The sequence below is a fragment of the Manihot esculenta genome, chromosome 9, assembly GCF_001659605.2.
Source record: "Manihot esculenta cultivar AM560-2 chromosome 9, M.esculenta_v8, whole genome shotgun sequence".
Classification (NCBI taxonomy): Eukaryota; Viridiplantae; Streptophyta; class Magnoliopsida; order Malpighiales; family Euphorbiaceae; genus Manihot; species Manihot esculenta.
The window spans coordinates 5,002,792-5,018,916 of record NC_035169.2 but is presented as its reverse complement, the minus strand read 5'-3'; the positions used below and the strand labels follow the sequence as shown (position 1 = coordinate 5,018,916).

Below are 16,125 nucleotides of genomic sequence, written 5' to 3'. Positions count from 1 at the left end.
TATATATATATATTTGTCGAAGTTGTGAGGTCGGCTGTAAAATATCAGGTTAGCAAGTTAAAGAGAAAATTAATAAATAAAAAATAGACAAGGTCGGACTAACATTTCAGGTCGGATAGGACATGAGGTCAGAGGATACACGATTCATAGCCATCCAACTCTGTTGGAAAGCAACGCCCCTCAAGTATCAGAGCAACCTGGAGATAATAGGAAATAATCAAATATCCAGGCAAGGTGGATAAGCTCGGACGCGGTATGCCGTTCAGCTCAAAGACAAGGTGAGATGAGATACCCAGGTCGGCATGGTCGGCATTAGTCCGTCTGATTGTCGAGAGAACGACTGATTAAGCACCACTAGTAAGACCGTCAATGGTTTCGCTAGTCGGAGTAACAGAACTGAAAGGAACTTGGCAAATCCGACAACCACAGCGTTAGATTACTTGTTGAGGTCGGATCCGTGCTCGAGCTTAGATCTGTGATCAAGGTCGGAACTCGGACGCTTGATCGAGGCATCGAGGAATCTGTATAGTTAAGACCGTAGGTCGGAAAAGCAAAAGTAAAAATTGAGAATCTGTTGCTTTGGGTTCATGAAAACAGTGACTTCATATCTGGTGAACGGCGTCGGGACAACCGGCGCGGGAAGGTGATGACCCAATGTCGCGTCCAGTCATGGGTGTCACCGGCGAAGCCCGAAACCGTGCGTTGCAACAGCAGAGAAAGCTCGGTCACCTCGAGGATGGGGAAGACAACCCAGCTGAAAAGAAAGACCCAGCTGGTTCAAGAATATTTTGATAATCTTTTAGATAATTTATTTTAATATTTATTAAATTTTATTACTACTAATCTTTTCTTTGAGATTTAACGAAGTGAAATTTCAGATGATGAATATCTTTGTTAAAAACTGTGAGATCAACAATACACATATGTAGAGATTGGATGGGCAGATCTATTGTGAAGTCCCAGGTAACAGGTTAGATAAGAGGAGTCCGCGAGGAAAAAGCAGGTCGGATGATTGAAATAGCAAGACAGGAAGGAGATCGAGCTGCCAAAGATGCGCCGACCTGAGGAGGAAGTTGCTGGTCTGGACGAGCTCCAACAAGTGAGGTCGGCACGGAAATAAACGATGTCGGTGCTGCCGATCTCGCCGCCATCGATCTTGATATGACCAGCGTCACCAGCGCTCCACGAGCTGCCAAAGACGTGCCGACCTGAGGAGGAAGTCGCGGGTCTGGTTGAGCTCCAACAAGTGAGGTCGGCGTGACCATGTAGCGATGCGACCATGTAGGCCGGCGTCAACATGAAGCAGGTCGGATGGTTGAAATAGCAAGACAGGAAGGAGCTCGGCAAATCCGACGACCACAGCGATAGATTGCTCGTTCAGGTCGGATCCGTGCTCGAGCTCAGATCTGTGATTGAGGTCGGAGCCGTGTTTGAGATCGGGCTCACAATTCAGGTCGGATAAAAATGATCGTCACGTCCAGCGCCGCTCTCTGCTGCGGTTCGCGTAATGCCGTCAGTCAGACCTTCCTAGATCCTTTAACTACGGCCTCCTTGACCAGTACTGGTCCTTCGCTGAACTCGACTCCCACATTAGCTACGACCCGGATCACTCCCAGATTTATGGGTACAAAAGCTCCAAATTCCCTCCATATCCCAAGAACCCATTGATCAAGCAGTACAGTGCGAAGTACTATATGACGAGGGACCTGATGACCCTCGAGCATTTGAGGCCTTAATCGTTTGCGAAAAGGATAGTTGATGTTGATCCGGCTGATGTCGTCCCTGTACCCTTTTTCGCGACACTGAGTGCGGAGATGGAGCTTGGGAGAAGGAAGAGCACGTTTCGGAGGAAGGCATGCAATGAGGATTACAAAAGGCAGAAGGAGGAAATTGAATTTGTGAAGGGAAGTGGAGAATTTGACTCTGCATATAAGGTGTTCGATAAAATGAATAAGAAAATATTGTTGCTAGGACTTTGGTAATAGCTAGGCTTCAACAATTTGGCTATTCCAGAGATGCTATTCACCTTTTTATAATGCTGGTTTTGAATGGATATTCAACAGATAGATATACAATGAGTGGGGTTGTTTCTGCATGTGCAGAATTGGGATTATTATCAGCTGGGCAACAGTTGCATTCTTGGGCCATAAAATCAGGCTTGGTTTTGGACGTTTGTGTTGGCTGTAGTTTGGTGGATATGTATGCAAAGTGCACAAGAGATGAATCTATGGGTGATTCTAGGAAGGTTTTCGATCGGACGTCAGATCATAATGTTATGTCTTGGACTGCAATTATTACTGGATTTGTGCAAAGTGGAGGGTGTGATAAGGGAGCTATTGAATTATTTCTTGAAATGATTGGGGGACAGGGACACACCATTGCTGCTTAGGCTACTGATTGTTGTTTTCCCATTCTTGGGCTGGGTTAAGTTACTATTTTGATTCTATTTTTTCCCTGGCTTGTAAAAATTATACAACCTGTTCGCTTACAAATTTTTACAGAGAATCATGAGCAATCCTATGCTTAGAAGGAAGCATAAATAGCTCATGCTTGTGGTGCATAAGACACAACCAATGATCAACGAGCAGAAGAATACGCCAGCTTGGTTCCTGGAAAGAACCTATAAATGATATTGAATTTTTTAGCTACAGGTATTTTATGGCATGATGGCGACCGCTGACAACCAAGGACAACGAAGTCCAATAGTTGCTTAAGCTATCTCTGACCCAACATCAAAGCAGGGAGATTTTTCTAATGATGAAGATAGGATCATCTCTAGCCTTTATCCCAACATTGGAAGGAGCTCTGAAAAAGCAAATAGACGAGGTCGGCTAACCATGATTAGAGGGCTCCAAAAGCTTGTAAAGCCATGAATTACACAGAGCTGGTCACGCATGGCCTCAGAAAGAGGACAACTGATCGAACGATCCCAGTGAAGCTATAAGGCTGCGGTGGGGCAAAACAGCAGAAAAACACGAGTGAAGATCTCGGGCTACAGCAGGTCGACCAAACACTAAAATTATCAATTTTTCAAGATTGAGCTTGAGGGGATCGGAGTAAAAATGACGCATCAACACAACTCATGCAAAAGTGGTCAACGTGGCTCTTAAATGCTGGGAGGTAAGTACCCAAATTCTTTATAAATATTACAAAAATGCCATCATAAATGATTTATTAGCTTATGCATGATCCATTACTGATGCGGGCAATTAATTATTAATCATCATCACAACCAGACAGACCTCAAAATCAAGAGTCTTTTACGCTACTTTCATTTATCATTTTGCAGTTATTATTGATCACAGAATTATAAAGTGTAAATAATACTTATACTGTTCACAATATTTTACATGTTCGAGAATAGTATTTTATAAATTGAAAACGGAAATATAGAGTTAAAATGTCTTGGGCGACATACTATTTATTGATGAATATTATTGAATTAACAACGAGCATCTTCATTATATATGCTCTGTACAAGCTCTTATTTTGCAGAAAAATTCAGAAAAATAAACAAGACCTCAGTTAGGCACAAAACCAGCTGAGATGACGAAGCGACAGTAAGGCCAATGAGCCTGAACCTTGCGCAAGACCTCCTAAGGGAGCACAAACAGCCGGCGGGGCCCCGAGGTCACCCCGGAACGGCCAGCGAGGATCTTAAAGATGCCTCCCGGAGCATGAAGACCGGGATCCCCTAGAACTCCCGGGAAAACAAAATAAAAAACAGCCGGCGGGGCCCCGAGGTCACCCCGGAACGGCCGGTGAGGATCTTAAAGATGCCTCCCGGAGCATGAAGACCGGGATCCCCTAGAACTCCCGGGAAAACAAAGAAGACCGGGATTCCCTAGAACTCCCGGGAAAACAAAACAAAAAACTGCCGGCGGGGCCCCGAGGTCACCCCGGAACGGCCGGTGAGGATCTTAAAGATGCCTCCCGGAGCATGAAGACCGGAATCCCCTAGAACTCCCGGAAAAACAAAGAAGACCGGGATCCCCTAGAACTCCCGGAAAAATAAAATAAAAAACGGCCGGTGAGGATCTTAAAAGACCTCCCGGAGCATGAAGACCGGGATCCCCTAGAACTCCCGGAAAAACAAAGAAGACCGGGATCCCCTAGAACTCCCGGGAAAATAAAATAAAAACGGCCGGTGAGGATCTTAAAAGACCTCCCGGAGCATGAAGACCAGGGTTCCCAAGATCTCCTGGCAAGAGAAGACCTCAATAAGGTCTTGACAAAGGAAGACCTCAAAGAGGCAGAAGACCTCAATGAGGCAGAAGACCTCAAAAGAGGCAGAAGACCTCAAAGAGGCAGAAGACCTCAATAAGGCAGAAGACCTCAAAGAGGCAGAAGACCTCAATGAGGCAGAAGACCTCACTGAGGTAGAAGACCGGCAAAGATCTCAAAGATCTCCCGGAGCAAAAATAGCCAGAATCCCTAAGATCATCCGGTGCAACAAGCAAAAACAACTCATAAAGAACATAGTTCTGATCTCACATAAAAAAATTGGGGCACGGGACCATAAATGAAAAAGCTAAACTCCGACCTCCCAAAGGAGCTCAAGTCATCAGGTAGAGAGACTTTAATCTCACACAACAACCAAAAGTACCAAAGCATCATGCCGATCTCAAGAAAACGAGCGCAGTACTGGTAAACCCGATAAGACAGACCGAATTAAGGCAAGGCGATTCCTAAGTAAACTGCATACCAAAATACAAAGCCAAACAGAGAATCAGGGGCAATCATGAGAGGCAACGACCTCGAGAATTGACCGCTCACACTAAACCAACTCAGCTGACCTAGAGAAAGGTCCAAGCAACAAAGAGCCCGCAAAACGCTCGAAAGAAGACAGCCCATAAATACTCAGGGGCAAAAAACATACACGAGAGTCCAACGCTCAGATAAAAATAATAAAAAGGCAAGAAAGGGATACTTTCGACAAGAGCAGTTCTCAGACCGCACGGTCATGAATAGAGTTTAAAGATTTATCCCCTCACCAGTCATGGAATAACTGCTGAGGAGATAAAGGGGCAATTGATGATCGCTGGATTTCTTCACCCCGGTATAAAGGCCAGGCCCATGAAAACAGTCCATGATCCGAAGGCTTCAATATTCCCCTCGAGAGCCAGGTCCAGCCCGCTCAGTCACAGGGCCGGACTCCGCCTAGACTCCTCAATCAAACCGGCCCAAACCTCTCGGCCCAGTAATCAGGCCCTCACCAGGCTCAACTTCAGCCCTACCATTCAACCCAGCCCGGAAAGGGGAAAATGACCAAGATGCCCCGCTGGTAGGTCCTTTCGCATGCGTATCAGAGGAGAATCATACGTATCAGAAGAGAATTAATGGCCGTTACGCATGGAGCAGGCGCCTGACACATCCGTACATACAGAGCTAGGCTACAGAAGACAGCTAGCATTGTGGCAGAGAGACAGATATATATATCACGGTAGAGGCCACGCAGGGGAGGCTCGCTTCTTCTTCCTTTTCCTTCCTGGACACCATTTTTATTCTTTCTGTAACCCTTGCCTAAATATACTACTCTGAGCCATAAAATCTGACTTGAGCGTCGGAGGGCCTCTGCCGGGGCACACCCGGTAGGCCCCTGACCATTCTTTCTTATTTTACAGGTCCCTTCACCAGGAAGAACATGGAGAGATCCACCAGGGAGCCCAGCAAGAAGGGACCCAGAAGAAAACCAGATCTATCATGGACCAGGAAGAGGAAAATATTTATTACTAATAAATAACTTTGAATAGCTATTAACAAAATTATAAAATAACTGTGCGTTTTTATTAGTTATTAAAAAAATTTAATTAATTAGTTATAATTTATTCTTCTTATATATAATTAACCATTGTTAATTGAAACTATAGTAATAAATATATATATGTATTTATCATTTTAGTTATAAATATATTAATTATTTTATAATTTTTAATTATATGAGTGAATTACGTAATAGTAATATAATATATTTTTATATATTAATTACATATATATTTTTTAATTAAAATTATATAATTAATAAATACATAAAAAATAATATAATATTCTTATATTGTATAAAAAATATATTATTATTATTATTAATTCGGTGTTAGTTATTTACTATTAAAAATAAATATAAAAACATTATAAGTTTTACATTTAGCAATCAAAATTTAAAATAAAATTAAAATTAAAATAATTAAAATAATAAACAGAATCATACCGAAATTCCTTAGAATTATATTGAAATTTGATTTTAAATATCCATTGATGGTTCAATTCTGTATTTTGATTTTTAGTTAAAATCTTGTCAAAACTGAAACTAAACAATTCTATTTTTTTTTATTTTATATATAAATATATTAATATTTTTTTAATCAATGAATTATCAGAATCATTTCTAAAATCAAAAATTCTCGAATTCGATAGTAGGAGTAAGGTGTATATATATAAAAATATATTATTTGTTTTTAATATTATAAAAGTAAGTTATTTTTTTAAAATACATTTTCATAAAAAAAAAATTTAAAAAGGAAGAAGATTATTTTCAGCAAATTAAGGCGGCAAGAGAATAACTTATTTATTTAAAAATTATTTTTCATAAAAATATTTTTTTGTAAAAAATATTTTTCATTAATATTTTTTAATGAAATAATTTATTTTTTATTATTTAATTTTAATTTAAAAAATAAAATTTATTAATGAATTTATATAAAAAAATCTATATTTTTCTTAAAATAATTTATTTTTTTATAAAAAAATATTTTCCTTTAAATAGATTTTCTAGATGTTTAAACATCAGAGAATATAAAAACTATTTTTTTAATAAATATTTTTTAAAAACAAATCTAACTTAAATATAAGCCGAAGTTATTATAAATACAGAGGACTTTTTAAAATATTGTATTTGGAAAAAGAAAATTAATAAATTAGAATTTACGATAATAGAATTTGATATACTACAAATTTATGCACACAATAAGTATAGTGAGAGAGAAGGAAGGGTACCCTATAATTCACTATTACAAAATGCATTTAAGGCTAAGGCTAAAAATATAGGCCTGTTTGAGTGATTTAGGAATTGTTCAATTTTTTCGAGTTTATTTATAGTTTGATTTGAACCGTAAACTAAATTAAAATTAAATTAAATTAAAATTAAATCAAATTAAAATTAAACTGATCAAATCTAAAATTAAATTAGTTTGTTGATTTTAATTCTTGAAGTGGATTTCGATTATGGGACTGGATTAAATCTAAAATATTGTATAGCAAGTAAAGAATAACCTATATAAATACTGAAAAAAAGATAGGGATTGGAAACATAGGATAAGAATATGGCTTTCACTCAATAGTTAGCTAACTCATATGGAATAGGTAAGTAGCCAGAAGTTACCTAACCTTGTTAATGGTTTTCAACCTTTATACCTCACTAGTTTTCAACTAACCTGATTTATTTGTTAATTACCTCCTGTAATCTCATACTTGAACAAACTACATAAAGATTTTTCAGATGGTGATGCGGGTTTTTATTTTTCAACCCTTGAAATTTTGGTAACATATGAATCATACATGTTCGCAATCTAGGGGCGCATTCAACACTGGGTATGTGATGCAAAGTGGTTGCTCTTCGGTAGCAACTGCAATCATCATTTCTTTTTTATTGGGCTCAACTGGGTGTTTGGGTGGTCTTGGGGATGTGGGGTCTTCGGCGTTCCCATGTAGAGGTGATCAGGCAGGCAGTTGAGACCCATGTAGAGGTGATCAGGCAGGCAGTTGAGAGGCTCTCGAATTGGTCTTTTTTTGCAACTTGGTTGCTTTTCTGAATCGTTTTGCAGTTTTTTTAATTTGTAGATCGAACTGAATTTATTATTTTCAGATCTAGTCATAAAAATAAAAATAAATTGTTAGAGGTCCCCGACAACGGTGCCAAAATTTGACGGGCGTCGAATCCATCAATTTAAAATTGATTTTCCTTTTCTTGATTTAAAATATTTTGCAAGTAGGGTAAATGAATGTCGATACCACAAATAGGGTAAGTTCATATGCTGAAACACTTATATTTAGGTTGCATATTAGTAACTTTAGTCCTCTCATCTGGATTAAAATGCACCCATGAAACATCATTACCACAAAACAAGTAGCAAAGAAACTAAGGCCTCCAAGGTCAAAACACGACAAGTTCGTCAAGGGAAAAATCAATGTAGTCACCAAAGTGATTTGTCACCAAATTCCCATAAGGTGATTTGTCACCAAATTCCTGGAAGACGACAAGTTTGTCACTGGAAATAATCTAGTATCGAACCTAAAGATTCGACCACTATAGGAGGGACTACTGATTAGATCAATATTAAAATATATTAAATATGGATCTCAATAATCCAAATCACATCAATTATTCAAATACTCTATAACTCTTAATAAAGTAGTAGAATCCTAATTACAATAGGACATTATCTATATCATAATATTATATTTATTTGATAGAATTTTATATCCTATTTTATCTAGAATTTCATATCATATTCAAATTCTATTTAATATACATTATACAAGGAACTAACAACCTCCAATAATAAGGTACATTATTCTATCAAACGGTCAATTCTATAATTTACTCATCATATATATTTATTTAAGTATCGGAGAGGGAGACTGTTCTCTCCTATCTTGCAGGTTCATATCCGAAGAATTATTATGTAAATATCAATTATATTAACTATGCTGAAAAGATATATGTGCTATACATTTATTTATTTAGATGAGTATTTTGAAATTTTACCAAGTGAAAAAAGTGAAACTTAATAAAATATTCTTATAGAATATAAAATTAAATCAATTTTAAATTTTTATCAAATTCAAATATTAATATTTTGATATGATTTGGTAATTAATGTTGATGGCGTCAAATCTAAAAAAATAATCTATCCAAATCTAATAAAAAATAATTGCATATAGAATGAATAGGATTTTATCCACAATACTAAAAGTTTTCCATCAATAACTATGTAAATAAACAAAGAAATAAAATGGGGACTTTGATAAAAATAAAACTAAAGGAGATATCAAAAGAGTAAAGAAATCAATAACAAGTGAAATAAAAATAAATCCTTATTAATTTTAATAAATTGATTCTAGTTTTAAAAAACGCTCCTCACAACCAATCTCTATTTATATATAAATTAATTAGGAAACATTCACTAATTAATTCTAACCAACAAACAACTCAAAAAATGTCTATTGAATTTCATTTATCAATTGCATTAAGAATTAGAGAGATCTAACAAATTCAACTGCGTGATTTGTTTAAATTAGATTATACAATTTCTTAGTAGATTATGCTAATTGATACTGTAGAAACTAAAAAATCTAAAACTAAAAAATAGCTATAATGCCAATTCATAATACCTGAAACCCTAAAGAATCACACAAGCAAAAGCTTAAGAATAACAAGTGCGAACAGTGGCAGAATAGTAATCAAAACAAAATCACCTCCATAAGTCATTCAAATTGAAAACCAACCACAGAATTGAAGAGAGAATCACCGTGCGATGCTGGCGAGAAGAAGTAGAGTAGCATCAGACGTTAGATGTGCCTCCACCGTTGGTGAGTGGAATGACCTCCAAAATTTTCTCCAGCGCATGAGGTGCACTTTCCACTTAGATGATAGTCGAATCTCTTGGACAAAGTCGCTGGACCTCCAACTTCCTTCTAGGGTGAGGTGAAAATTAACCAAATATCACTGTTTAAAGGTTACCTAAAGAACACGCTAACAAATAGAGCCCTAAGTCTCTAAACAGGAAAATATATATATATTTTTTAATTTATGTGTATTTTAATATAAAAGATGATACAAATTTATATACAAGAGTCCTAATCAAGGAAGAAATACTAATGTCCTAGATTAAACCTAAAAATAAAGCTATTAATTCTAAGATCAAACCTAAAAATATATTTTACAATAATAATAATAATAATAATAATAATAATAATAATAATAATAATAATAATAATAATAAATAATCATATCTTACCTCTTGTACACTAAGCGTGATTGATGACATGGAGAATGATTTTAAAAAAATTTTAAAAATTGGCAGCAAAAAGGAGTTTTTCTAGACAGCTTGGCAAAAAATACCTCATTTGACAAATATTTAGATAAAAATCCTTTTAAGTTAAGGGTTTGATGAGAATGCACAATGTAGAGCAAGTGCATTGCAAGATGACGTTGCTTTCACAAAGCTAATAGGAAGATGTCTATGGGCTTTTGAGCTATCGTTGCTTCTTGAATTATAGTGGTGAGGATTAATAGCAATTAGTAAGGTAAGAAAGATAGAGGCTGCAATTATGAATTGATTCGGGAGAATATTTTCTACGGAATATATTTTTTACAGAAAATATTTTCTGCAGAAATTATTTTATATGGATAATATTTTTTAAAGAAAAATTATTTTTTTAAAATAAATAAAGACTAAAAGAAAATACACAGTCAATACAGTGTTATAGCATATGACAATATATTAATAAAAAGAAATAGATGGAGACAATAAATTATTTAAAGAAAACAAACAGAAGCGATTCACAATGGAAGGCCTCTTCTTATAACCTGCAAAAGGAAAAGGGCAGTAACTTACAAATCACTACTTCCACCCAAAAAGAATAAACAAAAAGAAAAGGATTAACAATTTCTCCCGTTGAAATTAAAAGGTATTCGCTCTTCTTTTACCATATCCAAGTAATTAATTACAGATTTTATGGGTAGAAAGAAATTTGAAACTAAAATTTTCGATTTTTAAAATATAAAAAATGTATCTATAAAACTTCAAAGTCTAATTTAGCCAATGATAAAGCAACTTATCTATCGTCTATAGAAATCCACAATCAAGTGCAGTATACAAATAATATATAATTGAGGGAGAAAGTTCAACCTCTAAATTCATACTTAAATACAATAATAATTCTATAATATTTGGGAATTTTAGGTCAATCCTTAAATAGTTATCCAACAATCTTTTACAATTAAAAGAAAATCCAGAGTTCTAAGACATGACAATATATTAATTAAAAAATATGGATTAAAACAACAAATCATTCAAGAATTATAAGTAGAAGCCATGCAGATTGAAACGTCTTTTTCTATTGCCTGTAAAAAAAAAAAACACTTAAAAGAAAGGGCGAAGCTTTCTACCATTTCCTTCAAAAGATTTTTTATATATAGTTTTCCTTCCATAAAAGAAATGGTGCTTGACCAAATCTTGATGAGAGAATTGTAATAATTTCAGTGAATGAAAAAAAAAATTGCAGTATAAATATTTATGCTGACTGAACTTTTAAATATTTTAGGAGGAAACCTCACCGGTAAATGTTCTAATTTCAAAATGGAAGTTCAAATGCTCAACTCAGGGACGTGCTTGACCACCCTCTTTTGACCAGAGATATAAGAGAAATATCAAATTACCATAAGTGCATATAGAACCATATGAGCTGATAATAATTAATTAGGATAATCATTTTTCCTTGGAAAAAAAAACATTACCCTTAAAATTTATAATACAATCAAATATTCTAAAAAAAAAGTGAATTAATGAAGTTTCCGTAATAAAAATAATAAAAAAAAAGAGTGGCAGACTTTATAAATTAAATCATTCATGAAAGTGAATTTAAAAACACTTTTTTAACTTAAGGAAACAGAGTACTTATCGACTTGGATTAAAAATAAAGTATAACACAAACAGTTAGAAGATATTTTGAATCATAGTTCTATATATTAACTCTCACCTACTTTTTGTAAAGGATTATTGTTTAGCTTCCAGACATCGTATGATTTGAACCTCTGGATGTGACGCCATGTTTTGTAGGCAATTTGGCAATTCTCTAAGATTGTTGCACTCTTCAACTTTCAACACTTTTAAACTATTGGTAGATCCTCGAATAAGCCATTCTGGAAAGTCCACAATTTTTGGCAACCATCTTAACTCTAACCTTTGGAGGCTGAATTGCTTTTCTTCTCCTTCCTCCATTCTCAAATCCAGTTTTGCATAATCATCAATACAAAGAGTATCTAATGTTTTTAGGCATTTTATACTTTGTGGCAAAGAGATCAATCTTTCACAATCAGAGATGACCAGTCTTCGAAGTTTTTTGAGACCTTGCACGTCTTCAAACAAATATTTCAGATTGGAACATCCAGTAACGAAAAGAGATCGAAGAGACTTCAAGCAACCTATTCCACCCGTTGGAAAATACATTTGATGCGTAGTTATCCAAAGATATCTGAGGTTAATCATGCACCTTATATCTTTGGGCAACTCTTAAAGATTCCTACAATAACAGAGAAGTAGAGTCTGCAAGCTTTGTAACTTACATATTGAATTAGGGAGTCTTTTGATGTTAAAGTTTATCCATAAACTAAGATATTTCAAATGCTTCAAATTGCCTATACTTGCTGGCAGCTCCTCAAAGCTTGAATAACTCAAATCCAAGACTCTCAAGTACTGAAATCTTGAGCAACATGTCTTAATGAACATTTCACTGCTTATTCCCTCTCTTCTTTCATTTATAAAGCAAATGGTCCGCATGCATTCCAAGTTTCGTAAGGATTTAGGAACATCTTTTGGAAGTGATTCAGGATGGGGAAAAGATACATGTCGAACACTCTTGGCAATCTGTTGAGTGCTGTCGAGAAACATTGAGCATTCATTTTGTGTAATGGATAATGCTAGATCATGTATTAGATCATGCATTTTACACTTAACATGACCAGAATATTCGGAAAAATCTTGGAAGAAACACCTATAACACAACTCTTGAAAGTAGCGAAAGCCAACATCTTCTAACTCTTGATTCTCATTGGATGATTGAACAAGTCCATTTGCCATCCACAAATAAACCAATTCAATATCGTCCAATACATAATCCTTGGGAAAAATTGAACAATATGCAAAGCATCTTTTTAAGTAAGATGGCAAATGTTCATAGCTCAGTCTTAAAGCTGGCAAAATATCATTTTCCTTCTACTTTAATTCCCATATCTCACTATCTCTTATAAATTCCCACTCACGTTCATCAGTTACAGAGTAGAGCAACGATCCTAAAGTTAAGACTGCTAGCGGAACTCCTTTGCATTTTCTCACTATTTCTCCCCCAATTGTTGTCAAATTTGAATTTTGATTTACTTCATATTCTTTTTTTTTTCTTAAATGAAAAAAATATTATTAATTCAAAGCTATCAAGAAAACTGTACAATGAGGAGGGATATGAACCCAAATTCCTTGACTTGACTCAGAATGAGCCGATGTTGCTAGAATATGAGCGACATCATTCGCAGACCACTTGTGAATAAAAGCACATCTTGCTTCCTCATAACTGGATAGAAGCAATTTACAATTTTAAACCAAAAGACCAAAAGGTGATAAAAGGGACACAATAAGAAACTGAGCATCCGATTTGAAAAGAACTCGATCTCATCCGCACTCTTTAATCCAGCTCAATACCTCTCGAAAAGTCACTGCCTCAGCACACTTAACCTCCATCTGACTGCAAAAACAACCTGTTTTAGCCGCTATAAATCTATCATTAATGCACATTTAAAGAAAAAAGACAAACAATCTCGATGTGGAAGAAGACTCAAATTTTGGGGAGAGATTGTGCCCATGATTTCAGCAACACGATTACTACGAGTGGTGACTACAATTTTACTTCCATTAGCACCTCCCATTAACAAAGTTTTCAGTTCAAGCCATTTTCTAGGGTCCTCACTCCACACATCATCTAGTATGAGTAAATATTTTCTTTCATTCAAAGCTTCTCGCAAGGATCTTTGTAGCTGGTCTATATCCATGTCCATACATTTCATCCATGTTATCTCTAGCTTGATCTCTCCCAATGACATCAGAAGCATCTACGAAGGAGTGGGTCATCTCCCTCTCCCTATGAAAGACAGGCCTATCAAAAATTCGCTCAGTAAGACCAAACTTGGACTTAAGAGCTGCGATTTCATCTACCCTCTCTCTAATCTGCTTGAGTTTATGTCCCATTCTAAATCGGAACGCAAGTGGATTAGAGCTAGAAAAGAATCGGCATACCTTTCGAGTGGTTTTCCCAGACTTGACCACTTTGCTTCGCAAAGCTTCACACTCAAACTCATCCACCACATCTTCTGCATCATATAGGACTTGTTTGAGATTGTCCAGCCAAATCTTTATCCGTGGATTCAGCGACAACTGCTGCTCTGCATCCAAAAGCACGGCTTCGATGACCTTCAAGTTCCGCTTAATCTTCTCAAGATCGGTTTCAAGTCCCCATGCCAAGAAGAATTCTTCCAAAGCAAGAGAGCCCAACTTCCCAAGAACACTTTCTGCCATGCTGAGGGGAAGAGAGTCCGCCATTGATTTTTGTAGTTTGGATTAGGAAGAGAAGAAATGATGAAATGATTAGTCCAATGAGAAAGCAAAGCTAAGAAATTGGTAGAAATTATTGAACCATTGAGACTCTTTTTCCAATATAGGCCCACATTACTTATCAATGATGGAGACATGACAAAGTTCACTTTAAAGACAAAAAAAAAAATATTAAAAAAAAAAAAAAAACTCAGTTCTGTCAGGTATCATTGTAATTCTGATTTTTAAAAAACAAACAGAGGATGGAGCCAAAAATATATTATTCACTTTAAATAATGCAAAACTTTCATCTACAATAATAGCATTATTTCTTAATTTTAAAAATGAAATACTTTAGCTTGTCATCTTTAATTTATTATCATAAAACATCTTATCTTTAAAAATATTACATAAGAAAAATACTCAAGATATTTTCTATTCATTTATTTTATAGAATTGGTATACCCACAATACTTATATAAAAATAAAAAATAAAAAAATTGAAAAGTTTCACATGAGATATTAATAGCATTATCTCTCCTCACATATTATTTTAATTTTTTATTTTTCATAGTGATATTGTTACATATTAATTTTACCTGATAAATAAATAAATAATATTTAAGAATTTTTATTAAATGTCTATGAAGAGGAGTGGTTTTTATGTAATATTTTTAAAGATAGAGAATTTTATGATAATAAATTAAAGATGAAAAACTAAATGTAACAAAACTTCAAAGTGGTTTAATTTATTAACTTTTTATTTTGATATCAAAGTAATTTACATTAATAATCCCTCAACTTTATCATATTTTTAATTTAATCACTCAATTTAATTTTTTTTTAAATCCTTCTAACTTTAATTTAAATATCATTCAACTCCCTCTAACATGTTATTGCAAGTTTTTAAGTTAATTCAATTAACATATTATTTCTCTCTCCTTACATCTCATATAAGTTCATGTTTCTAATATAAAATTTTTAAATATTAAAATTTTAAATTAAAAGATTAAAGAGATTTTAATAAAATTAAATTTAATTTAATTAAAATACACTGTAATCAAATTTATAATTTAAAATATAATACAAAATAAAATAAAAAAATTTTATCTTCTATCTCTATAAATTTTTGATTTGGGATAAAAGATATTATTTCAATAATTTTTAATATTTTATATTTAAAATAAGGTGTAGTGATTTTATGAAAGTAGATTTGTTGTCTAGTGATTAATGAAATTTGATTTTTCAAATGTTTTGAGTTATGTTCGTATCGACAACTAGGGCTGTGTAATCAGTCGGTTCGGTTTCGAATCGAACCAAATCGAAAAAATAAAAAATCGAATTGTAAAAGTATTAAAAACCGAAAAAATCGATTATAAAAATATAATTGAACTGAATCAAACATTTAAAAATCGGTTCGGTTCGATTCGATTCAAACTGAAATCTGTAATTTTTTTTTAATTTTCTGCTTTTAATTTCAGTAGAATAATTTAATAAATATTTCACATAAATTTATCAATAAATATTATTTGAATACATAATAATAATACTTAAAAAATTCATAAAAATCCATATAAAATCAGTATTTCTATGTATAAAATCGATTTTTTGATTTTTTGATTATTTAACATGTTTAAACCGAACCGAACCGAAAATCGAATAAATTAAAAAATACTAACCGAACCGAACCTTTCGATTAACCGAACCATTAAACCGAAATTGATCGATTCGATTCAATTTTTCGGTTCAGACCGATTTATGCTCT

The 16,125-nt window shown here is 34.3% G+C and overlaps 1 protein-coding gene across 2 annotated transcripts; it reads right to left on the bottom strand.

Annotated features, from left to right (window-relative positions):
* Positions 1-10,451: 10,451 nt before the first annotated feature.
* Positions 10,452-14,440, bottom strand: LOC110607577 (putative disease resistance protein At1g50180). Of its 2 annotated transcripts, none has more exons than XM_021746719.2 (2): positions 14,067-14,440; positions 10,452-10,588 (listed from the first exon to the last, which is right to left on the bottom strand). In XM_021746719.2, the coding sequence occupies exons 1-2, from the start codon at positions 14,367-14,369 to the stop codon at positions 10,562-10,564; spliced, it is 330 nt and encodes a 109-aa protein (XP_021602411.1). In that variant the 5' UTR covers positions 14,370-14,440; the 3' UTR covers positions 10,452-10,561. The 2 variants fall into 2 exon arrangements, with proteins under 2 accessions (XP_021602411.1, XP_021602412.1); XM_021746720.2 differs by lacking the exon at positions 10,452-10,588 and adding an exon at positions 13,183-13,518 and having other exon boundaries at positions 14,067-14,436.
* Between the last annotated feature and the right edge of the window lie 1,685 nt (positions 14,441-16,125).

Excerpts from the sequence above, each read along its gene's own strand:
- LOC110607577 (XM_021746719.2), bottom strand. The coding sequence starts at position 14,369 with ATGGCGGACTCTCTTCCCCTCAGCATGGCAGAAAGTGTTCTTGGGAAG. Across the intron at positions 10,589-14,066 it reads CTGGGAAAACCACTCGAAAG|GTTATAAGAAGAGGCCTTCC; the intron begins GTATGCCGATTC and ends TTCCTTTTGCAG.